The following is a 12120-nucleotide window of genomic DNA, read 5'->3' on the forward strand; positions in this document are numbered from 1 at the left end:
CAGCCATCTTTGACAGTAAGCTATGACTGAAATGAGTCTTCTCAATGATGAATATCTCTTTGAAATTGTGAGTATGAATTCTTCTTTCTTCTCTAACACTGTAGTAGTAGATCATTTGATAGATTTTCTCGTTTCTTGATCTGTATCTTCTACTTCACAAGATTCTCTTTTCCATTCTCTTTGTTGTAAGAATGTTGGACCTTGAAACCATAAGGTATGTTCTTTCAATTTCTCAGGTGTGACTCCTCTCGTCGCTGGATCTGCAGGATTTTCTTTAGTATTCACGTATGACCATGTAGTATTTATGTTATTGTTGATTTCAATGACTCGGTTCTTCACAAATGTTGTCCATTTCAGCGGGTCTCCGAGAATCCAAGCTAAAGTTACTTTTGAATCTGAATATGCGTATGTATTTTTGTTCTGGATCTTCATAGCTGTAGCAACATGTTTCAGCAGTTGACTCAGTAGTAGCGCTGCACTCAATTCTAGACGGGGCAAAGTAAGTTGTTTTTTCATCGGTGAGATTTTTGTCTTTGCCATGATAAGTGACACTTTGACTTCTCCATCTGGTTGTATTACTCTGCTGTAGACTACTGCTGCATAGGCTGACATTGATGCATCAGCGAAGCCATGTAGTTCTATTAACTCACTGTGGTTGGTTGTTCCAATCCATCTCTCAAGTTTAATTTGTGACAGGTGCTCTATACCATTGCAAAAGGTTTTCCACTCTGTCTTTAAGTCTTCTGGTAGTTCTGTATCCCATGATAATCCTCTTGACCAAATCTTCTGTAGAAATATCTTTCCCATGACTACAGATGGTGCTAGCCAACCCATTGGATCAAACAAGGAAGCTATGATAGTTAAGACGTTTCTCTTAGTTACTCGTTGTTCAGATAAAGTGTTAATTTTGTTAGTTACTAAGAGAGTATCTTCGTTTGAGTTCCATGTTATTCCTAAGGTTTTGATTGTCTCTTTTTTGTTGATGTCTATCTCACATTTCTTCGCTCTCTTCTCTGTTTCGACTGTATTGATGAATTTTTTGCTATTTGAAGACCATTTTTGTAGTTCAAAACCTCCTCTTCTTAGTACTTCTGTTAATTGACGTTTTGCTTCTATTGCAGTTTCTTCTGTATCTCCCCCTGACAGTACATCGTCCATGTAGAAAGAGTGGTTGATAATCTCTCGAGCTTGGGCATATTCTTCTGTGTTTGCCTCATCAATTGCTATTTGTCTCAAGGTTTTGATAGCTAAAAATGGCGCACATGCTGTTCCAAATGTGACTGTTAGCATTCTGTATTCTCTTATGTCTTCATCAGGGCTGAATCTCCAAAGTATTCTCTGAAAGTCTGTGTCTTCTCTTCTTACAAGGATCTGGCGATACATTTTGATGACATCAGCCACAAAACAGACTTTGTGTGTTCTCCATCTCATAAGAATGTCTCGAAGATCTCCCAGAAGTGACGGACCAACTAGCAGTTCTGAGTTGAGGCTCACTCCGTTGCTTCCTTTGCATGAAGCGTCATAGACTATGCGATACTTGGTAGTTTCTCTATCTTCACGGATCACAGGGTGATGTGACAAATATACTTGTTTGTCAGTTTCTTTAACAGACTCATCTCGTTCGATCAATTCCATATGTTGAAGTGTTATGTACTCTCTCATGACCTCGTTGTAGGCTTCTCTCAATTTTTTGTTTGCTTCTAATCTTCTCTCAGTGCTCATGAATCTTCTCAGTGCAATTTCTCTCGAATTCTCAGGTAAAATAGGTTTGTCGCTTTTAAAGGGAAGTGCCACAATGTATCTTCCATCAACATCTCTAGTTACAGTTTCTTGATATATTTTCTCAGCTCTAAGTTCTTGTGGGGTGAGAGTGTCGTTTTCCTCTGACTCTAATCTCTCTGTCTCCCAAAATTTTTCTACCATCTCCTCTAAAGTTATGTTCAGATGCATGGTTTTGAATTCTCTTGTGCGGTTGTTTGTCAAATGACCTCCTGACAGTATATATCCCAAGCGTGTTTGTTGTGCTATGGGAGTACCTGGTTCTCCTTTAATCACTCCATTCATTAAGATGTCTGAGTAGATATGAACTCCAAGTAGTAAATCAATGTTGCTTGGTGTATGATAAGTTGGATCTGCCAGTGACAGGTGTTGCAGATGACTCCATTTCTGTGGATTGATCGGGACTTCTGGCATTATGTCAGTGACATCTTCAACAATGTAGGCTGTGCAGTCAGCTTTGAAGTTGTTGTCGAATCTTGAGTAAATCTCTATGTTTGTAGCGGATTTGATTGTAGTTGACATGTTACCCACTCCGGTAATTAATCCATCAACTGTTTTTCTTCGAAGTTGTAGTTTTCTAACAGTTGCTTCACTTATGAACGACTCTTGAGAACAGGGATCAATGAGTGCTCGTAGTACTTGCATACCATGGCCGGTCTTGATATTTACTAGTGCGGTAGCCATTAGTGCAGTATGACTCTGAGTGATAAGATAATTTCTCAGTTTTGGTGTTTCTGAAGTTTTAGTGGTAGACTCTTCTCTCATGGTATAGTTTGAATTGGATGCGGGTGCTTTCGACGTGGATTGTTGATTGTTCTCTCTCTCTTCAGCGGTTTGATTCTCAAAATGAAGTAAAGAACGATGTCTTCTTTGGCAATGATGACAGGATACTTTGGATTTACAGTTTTTCACATTATGTTTTGATGACAAGCAGTTGAAGCATAGTCTCTCCTTTTGGACGTGTTGAACTCTATTGTTGACATCTAAATTTGCAAATTCTTTGCATAGATAGTTCAAATGGTCTTGCTTGCAGTAGGAACATTGTACTGTAGTTGTAGCGGGGCTTGTTAGAAAGGATCTTTGTCTCACGATAGCTCTCTCTCTGTCCTTCGAATAAGTTGTAGACGGAATCATTTCTAACACTCTGAAACGTGTGTCCAAGAAGGTTGTTAACTTCTCAAGTTTCGGCAACTCTTGTACAGGTAGCGTGCTTATCTCCTCTTCCCACTGTTTGCGTGTCTCTTCATCCAATTTGTTGAGAATAATGTGAATAACAATTGTATCCCACTCGTTTATCTTCACGTCGTTGTTTTTAAGACTGTTCAGACATTCTTGAGTAGTATCGAGAAGTTCTCTAATAGATTTGGAAGTGCCGTTGTATACTCTCTTCTGATTCATAAATCTATTCAAGATTGTGTTCACTATCATGCGTTTGTTGTTGTACCTCTTGTCTAAAGTTTCCCATGCGACATCGTAGTTTTTCTCGGTTATTTGTAGATGTTTCAATAATTGTTCAGCTTCACCAGTGACACTTGATTTCAAATAATGAAGTTTTTGTACCTTGCTCAAAGATGGTTTGTTGTGAACGAGTGACGTATATAGGTCTCGAAAAGATGTCCATTCTTCATAATTTCCCGAGAATTGGGGCAGTATTACTTTGGGAAGTTTTACATCTTGCGTAGATTGCTTGTTTACATCTGACGTGTTATTCTGCGGATGCGGTTGCGGGTTCTCTCTCACAGCGGTAGATTTGTTGAACAGATCAATAGTATCTGACAATTCTCCTTTTATCATAAAATACTCTTCTTCTCCAACAGAATAAATGTCGTTGACGAAATAAACATGTTCTTTTCTTTGAGCGCTCGTTGCATATTTAACAATTTGGAAATGGTTTGTCTGGAATTTCTGCCAATACTCGTTAAGTGTGTCGATTCTTGCTTGTACGTAGCCTTTCGTAATGCGTGTTTTTCCTTGCTTTTTGAAGTTTATTCCTATCTTCCGTATTAAGTCGTAAGTAGTTTCTTGTTCCGATACGTATGTATCCATTTTGTAGGTTATGTAGTAAAATCTTGCGACGAAATATCTAGAATCTTCGGTCTTGTTCTTCGAAAACACGAAATGTTCGGAAATTCACACTTTTTCTTCCAATTATTACGAATCGCGATGTATTTTCACTACTTTATGTCCATTGTTTACACTGATGCGCGGATCGTTTTTTACGAAAATATGACGAAATTTCTTCAAATTATTGTCCTCGCGGTAGTTTACACAGTTTTTTATCGTATTTATGCACTAAAACCTCGAATTATTGTTCATTTACTTGTATTACACGTATTTTTCTCACTATAGTTCGTATTTTGTTTTCTCACTTTTGTTCATTTGACTTTTGTTTTCTTCTCGAATGTTCGATGCGTGACGTCTATAATCTCTCTAAACTGTTCTTATTTCACTGCGATTGTTTGTTTTTCACCACTAATTCACTATATTTATCCCGGTTCGTATGGACCACTTTGTAAACTCATCTACTCTAAATGTGAATATAAGAACTGAGACGCCGTAATGCAATAACTCTTATTTATTGATAAGAATCTTAGTTAAAACGTATACATGTTAATTCATTGAAATATATATCGATTCTCTATGGTCAATCTTCTTGCTGGCCATGACAACATATTAAACTGACCTCCAACGTTTCAAGGACGGCGTTGTCCCCGTGGTCTCGGAGAAGACTGGCTTGAAATGACATCAACACCTTCTGACAGCCGCGCGAGTTTTTCGAACTACCCGCACTTGGTTTTGATTATCAACTTGAACTGTTTGCGCACTAGGGATGTTACTCTGTCGACATACAACACTGACGATATTTGATTTAACGACTGTCGATATTATTTTCGGCTTACACTTATTAATGACAGGATTCCATGTGGATGAGATCCTAAAACCTTCGTCCCGATTGAAATTGCGATGTTTTTTGATTTCAATGGCTTCACGCACTTTTCTACTGTAGAAATGGCGTTCCGTGGAAAGGACTTTAGGGTCATGTAGTTCGATCCAGTGGTTTGGCCCTGACTCTAACAAATGTTCAGCCACGGCAGACTTGTTGACCTGACGATTTTTCACAGCCGCGATGTGCTCCTTTACCCTTTCTTCTATGGTGCGCTTAGTTTCTCCAATGTAGGAGCTACCACAACTGCAATCAATTTTATAAACGCCAGGTGATTGAAACGGTATAACGTCCTTAGGTGATCTTAGGCTTCCTGCAACTTTGGATAATGGCGTGTACACCGTCTTTATAGAGTACTTTCCAAGTACTGTACCAACCTTATCCGTCACACCTTTAACATACGGCAGAAATGCCGGTTGTCTGGACACCTCAGGACGTTTCCCCCTTGCCTTCCGTCTAGGTTGCCACTTTTTATTCTTGTACCCGTTCCTTCTAAGCACCTCCTGAATATGTGACAACTCATCCTTCAAATATTCAGGGTCACACAGATCATACGCTCTATTCACCAGCGATGAGACAACTGACTGCAGGTGGCGCGGGTGGTGGTGAGAAAGGGCATTCAAATACCTGTCAGTGTGCGTAGGCTTTCTGTAAACAGTGTGAGTTAGGGTTCCGTCCATTCGACCAATCACTTTCACGTCTAAGAATGGCAAACTGCGCTGTGATTCTAATTCGTACGTAAACTTAGTCCTTGGATGAATAGAATTAAGATATTGGAGAAGTTGCTCCGTTGGAACGTTGAAACGTTGGAGGTCAGTTTAATATGTAGTTATACGCGATTAAGTCCCGATTTTAAAAATAATAGAGTTTTAAGGTTTCAAACATAATACCTGTATTGTTTCTTGAATAAATATATGAGTATGAGTATGATTCCATACGGGCGAATAATGTATCCAGTTATATAATCTGATCATACGAATCGTATAGGATAATCATTTTGTTAAAAAGCGTTAAGGTAATGGCGCCTATTAACGTGGTACTTCAGGAAGATTTCAAAAGATTCCAAAAAATGAGGGGTATCAAAGCTCGTTAACGACCACAAATATTTTTTTTATGGAAGAGTATTTATTGAACTATTAGTTTTGAAGAGTTTTTGGATCATTTTAGTTTATTATATGTCATAAAATAATTTATGAAGCCAGCATACCTAAATTTTCTATTACCGTGGTAATGAACAGGCTGCGGTTCTATTAACGCGAATTGAGATTTCATTACCGAGGGTATGAATGACAGTGTTTTTCTGCCATCGGTAAATAGAAACCCATCTCAGAATTCGGAGCTTAATACCGACGGTTGAATATACAAATTATGACAAATACATATACCTATACTATCTTCCTTTATGAATACCCACAGAAGACTCAGTTTCATCTAAGAAATCTGTACTTACGGTACTCTAAATGTCATATTTTGATACAAGACTAATATGTCGCTCGGTAATAGATACTTCTTTAGGAACCTATTACCGACCCAAACAAATATTGCATGGATCGGTAATAGATTCTTATACATTCCATTACCGAGGGTTATCCGATCGTACCATCGGTGATAGGCATAAATTGGAGTATAATAAAATCGAATTCCGACCAATAAAAACAATGTCATACAGATGTATTTTCATTACAAATCAAAATAAAATATTGCAACTTTATATTAAAACCAAGTTTACATAACTGGTAAGTAAACATCAGACTTTATCTCAATGTTTAAAAAATGTTGACAAATTAACGGTTTTCATAGAAACTACGAAAAATTAAGGTTTTGTTGAATATTTTTCATATCACGTAAATAGTTCTTTGATAGCGTGAATAGATCGAGATTGAAACAACTGTAAGACATTATATAACTGATCACATATACTTAAAATAAAGCATAAAGAACTAATATCACTACTTTAACCATTACTGTGGTATACCACAGTAATAGAATCTACTCACGAAATGGCGCCTTTCACCGCTGTCTTTTAATTTCCACTTTAAACACATTTCCAGGCTAAACAATACGTAAAAAGTACTCAGAAGTCATGTAGAAAACTATAAACAATATTTTAAAATGCATAACTTTCACCTATTTACCACAATTATTACGTAAACTACTAAATGAGATTGGAGTTCACTTAGGTTTAGCGTCACGCGTCAGTATGACACAACCTCTTCTTGCGGCCCCGTGGCAAAAACTGTCAAATAGCGAGTGTCTTCTTTCATTCACACTCTCTAGCGCCTATATGTGCGTTAGTCAACTAAACAGGCTTCCTTTGTGTGAGTAACTTTATTTAGGAAATTGGTCGGTTTGCCTATAAAATGCGTATTTGCAAATGCGGCGGTAATGGACGTCGATTTCGATACCGTTGATAGCCGCCGTTACCTTATTTAATTAAAATTATTTTTTTAAACCTGAGTGTACGCCGTCCAACTTAACGTGACATGACATAAAGTAACTCCTGGCAACCCTGGCCAAGGACAGTATTAAAAAGAAAAGCTACGATGGATTTTTATTCGCAAAAATAGTAATTGTGCTGCAAAGTGTCATCAACTTATATAGAAGAGATAACCTATAAACTTACCACTAGAATCCAGGTGAAAACTTGAGAATTGAAGGCCGCAAACATATAAACTACAACTAAGGTGAGAATATTATTTAACCGTTGAAGTTTAAACTCCACCTAACACATAGTATTTTGAATTCTAATGGTCGTATAGTATTATTTCATTCACAATATAAACACCCGTTGACCATCTGATTGGATATTCACTGACATTGACAGCTGACAGATTTACAGGGTTGACAACATAAAGAACAATAAATCTAGTGTTGCTATCCTATTACATTGACTGTTATTGAGCATAGATAGCGACATCTCTCCGCAGTGTGCATCAACATCATAGATAACTGTTCGATATGTCATCTAAAGTTAACAAAGCTACTACCAGTGGGCGAAAGATGGCGTCACAGGTCTTATGCTTCAAGTGCAAAAAGACGACTGATATAAGCAATACATTACCATGTTCATTATGTAAACAACTCTATGAGTTCGATTGTGCGGGCGTTTCACAGAAGCTGCACCGTTTAAGAGGCATTGAATCAAGAAAAAAATGGTTATGTAAAGTATGCGTTAACAAACAAAATAACGATTTATTACTTTCTAAGCCCGAAACAGTTTTTGTCTCAAATAAAAAACAGACAATGGCGAAGAAAATTAGCCCTAAAAAATTAAACGATCACATAAAGACTAGCCCTACTCTGCAATTAGAGGACAATCAAATCATGTTACCTGTTGACCCTGCTGTGGACGTTTCGGAATCTATTTCTAATCAGCAACAAGAGGATCATGAAATCACGTCACCTACCACAATAGAGCAAATGAATACTTCTGACTCACATGATATTCCTGACTCCCTAAATTCGTCCACAATTAATGAAAGCGACGAGTCATTAGCATGTCACACTCCAGTGTCATCTGGCCTATTATCTAGAAGTGCAGATATGTCTCTTAAGAAATCAAATGAATTACGAGATATGAAAGAAAAACTAAACCAATTATCATCCGCCTTAGACATAACGCAAAATGAATTAGAAAATACGATATTGGAAAATAATGAATTACGACGACAGATAGATAAACTCACAGTAGAGAATAATACATTAAAAACTTTATGTTGTTCGCCAAAGGTAAAAGGGAGTCCTTGTAGTGCCAAAAACACAACAAAAACGTCTTCAATTATGACTCCAAACAGAATGTCAACACCAACCAATACTTTAAAGTCACCAAACGCTACAGCTACAGACGAAAGCGCAGATGTCATACTATGCTTACAACGAAAAGTTTTGCTACTCGAACAGGAACGAGACGATGCTAAAAGGGAAATTTTAGACTTGACAAACCAGATCGAGATTCTGTCACAAAAACTTCTAAACGCTGCTACCACGAGTGCCAAAATGTCACCTTTAAAAAAGAAACCACTGGAAAGGCAGCCTAATGTAGGCGTGTCTGATGAAACAAGAACCAAACTGTGTATTATTAGTAATCAGAGGTATAATGGAACGTTAGCAGCGATAGAAAATGCATTTAATCAAGATTTCGACTTCTGTCATTACAACATGCCAAACACCGGAATAAATGGATTAATAAAGACATTAGACAAAAAATTAGTGGATTTTACCGAGAGTGATTTTTGTGTAATACTATTAGGCGAATGTGATTTCCAAAACAACCGAGAAAATCGCGAGCTTGTTCGCGATTTAAGATCTGAGGTACAAAAAATAACTCACACTAAAGTAATTGTTTGTCTTCCCACTTATGTGTGTGGAGCTCCAATATATAATTATTTGATTGAACGTTTTGGTGCAGAATTAATACAGGACATACAAAAGGATTATTATTGTTACATTTTTGATACGAATGCGGATTTGTCTCTTGACATGTTTTCCAATTACACTGGAAAAATTAATAAATATGGAATAAAAAGTATATTCTTAAGTCTAAGGAAATACCTTAAAGATATTCAATTAGAAATGTTTTTTCGTGAATAATAAAGGTGAAGAAACCATTACTGTCAAGAAACAATTTTCTCATCAACTTGTTATTTTACACCAAAACATTGCAGGCGTTCTCAATAAAGCTGATAGTCTAGAAGTAGCGCTCTCAGATTTTGCAAATGATTCCATTAATATCCATGTTGTGTGCCTCACAGAGACCTTCATACAAGCGGGACATGAAAAAAATGTACAAATTTCAAACTTTACACTGGCAAATTATTTCTCACGAATTAATTGTAAACGGGGAGGAGTTTGTATTTTGGCTAGACCATGGATTGAATTTAATACTCTAGACTTAAATGGGTTCGCGAAAGAATGTGAATTTGAATGTTGTGGGATCGAACTTGTAAAATTAAATTATATAGTGATCTGTCTGTACAGAATACCGCAGTGCAATCCGAATCAATTCATTGATAGATTGGATAGTTTTTTACAATATTTAGCTCAAAATTATAGAAATAAGTATGTAATTATCTGTGGAGACCTAAACATAGATACTCTCAAAGATTCTCAAACAACAAAATTATATAATGAGGTGCTGATCAGATATAACTTACATAATCATATTTCTAAAGCTACTCGAATCACTAGTACATCTCAAACCTCTATTGATCATGTTATTACAAATATTACGGACTCTAAAACTGTTGCATGCACCATCCATGATATTGGTCTATCAGATCATACAGCACAGACTGTGAGTATACAGGTAAATGAAAACACGTGTCCCAAACAGTTTTATCTTTTTCGTAGAAATTTTAGTGAAGAAAACATTTTAAAATTTGTTAGCTGTATGAAACATTTGAATTATTATGATGTTTACAACAAGTCTAGTACTAATGATGCATTCAACGAGTTTCATGATCTCCTGAGCCTTTTTTATGGTTTGTGCTTTCCTCTGGTGAAAGTGGTAATTAAAGAAAAACCAAAAAAAGCTAAATGGATCTCCAAAGGGTTAAGGCTCTGTTGCAAACGTAAACGCGCCTTATATCTGCAATCATGTAAAAATAATAATAAAGAGCTTAAGGCTAAATATAAAATATACTCAAAAATGTTACAGTCTGTCATACATAAAGCTCAAAAAAGAAGTAACTACAAATATATTTCTAATGCCAAAAATGTGTGTCGTGCTACATGGGATATCATTAATGATAAAGTGGGCGAATTACGGCAACCAGGTTATATACGTAACATAGAAAGTGATAATGGTATTTTATCTAACCCTGAAGATATTGCAGAATTAATTAACAATTATTTTATTGATGTATCCAATAAGTTCCATCCAAATTATAAATCAAAGATACAAAATTTTGATAGATTATGTCATAGTATATTTTGCAATCCCGCCTCTCCAAAAGAGACATTGGAAACTATTAAGAAATTAAAAAACACAACATCAACTGGATATGACGAAATAAATTCCAAAGTGCTTAAAGCTTGTGCTGAATCAATATGTGTGCCTCTATCATATATTTTTAATTTGTCTCTTGTGGAAGGAACATTCCCAGATAGACTTAAAAAGTCCATAGTAAAACCTCTTTACAAAAAAGGACCAAAAAGTAACGTAAGCAATTATAGACCCATTTCGTTGCTGCCTGTATTGTCAAAACTGTTTGAAAAACTTATGCATTCTAGACTAGTCAAGTTTGCCAATAAGCATAATATTTTTTCGGATCGGCAGCATGGGTTTAGGACTTGCAGGTCTACATCCACTGCAACTTTCGCTTTACTCAAGGATGTCATACAGTGTGTGGATAAAGGACAGCCAGTTGCAGTACTTTTTCTGGACATGACTAGGGCATTTGACTTGGTTGCTCATCAGAGACTATTAACAAAGCTTGAATACTATGGAGTGCGAGGAAATGTGCTTCGCTGGATAGAGTCATACTTAAGTCACAGAATTCAATATACAGAAATTGTTAGAAGGGAAGGCGAATCTTTAAACATCTACAAATCTAAATGCAGAGAAAATAACTTTGGCGTGCCTCAAGGCAGTGTCTTAGGTCCATTGCTCTTTTCATTCTACATTAACGATTTGCCTAAAGCCGTAGACTTTCCTACAGTATTATTTGCAGACGATACTTCCGTAGTGATACCATGTACTGATATGCAAACATTTGAGAGCGTCATTAATCGAGCTCTGAATCAATTGGTAACTTGGCTCGAAAATAATAACCTGACAATAAATGTTACTAAAACTAGATACATGCAATTTAGAACAAGTAGACGACCAAGTCTGCCGCTAAATGTAACTTGTTTAGGTGAGTCTGTCAGCGAAGACAAAAGCTTTAAATTCCTAGGTTTAAATTTGGATGAACATTTAGCGTTTGACATACATGTTGATAGTGTTTGCAGTAAAATAAATAAATTTATATTCCCATTGAGAAAACTCAGACAAACAGTATCTCGAGAATCAGCATTATTGGCTTATCACAGCTACATTACGTCCACACTCAGATATGGCATAATAATATGGGGTAATTCATTTGATCTGCAAAGGGCATTTTTGATGCAAAAAAGATGTATACGAGCCATCTTCAAACTGAAGCAAATGGACTCATGTAAGCCAATAATGCAAAATAATAATTTGTTGTCTCTTCCATCCTTATACATATTTGAAATGGCTGTTTTTGTTCGTCTCAATGAGTATTATTTTAAAAAGAATAGTGATATGATAGATTACAATGACCGTATATCTAGACAGCGCAATTTACTATTTTTGCCAAAAACTTGTCTCAAACAAACAACTAGGAGCTCATTTTATATGTGCATAAAAATATTTAACAGGCTGCCAGCAGATA

At 36.4% G+C, this 12120-nt stretch overlaps 1 protein-coding gene across 1 annotated transcript; it reads right to left on the minus strand.

The window, feature by feature from the left end:
• Positions 1-111: 111 nt before the first annotated feature.
• On the minus strand, positions 112-3825 carry LOC125232049. Its single transcript, XM_048137662.1, has one exon. The coding sequence runs from the start codon at positions 3823-3825 to the stop codon at positions 112-114; it is 3714 nt and encodes a 1237-aa protein (XP_047993619.1).
• Between the last annotated feature and the right edge of the window lie 8295 nt (positions 3826-12120).

Source organism: Leguminivora glycinivorella, chromosome 12, assembly GCF_023078275.1.
Source record: "Leguminivora glycinivorella isolate SPB_JAAS2020 chromosome 12, LegGlyc_1.1, whole genome shotgun sequence".
Lineage (NCBI taxonomy): Eukaryota > Metazoa > Arthropoda > Insecta > Lepidoptera > Tortricidae > Leguminivora > Leguminivora glycinivorella.

Excerpts from the sequence above, each read along its gene's own strand:
- LOC125232049 (XM_048137662.1), bottom strand. The coding sequence starts at position 3,825 with ATGGATACATACGTATCGGAACAAGAAACTACTTACGACTTAATACGG.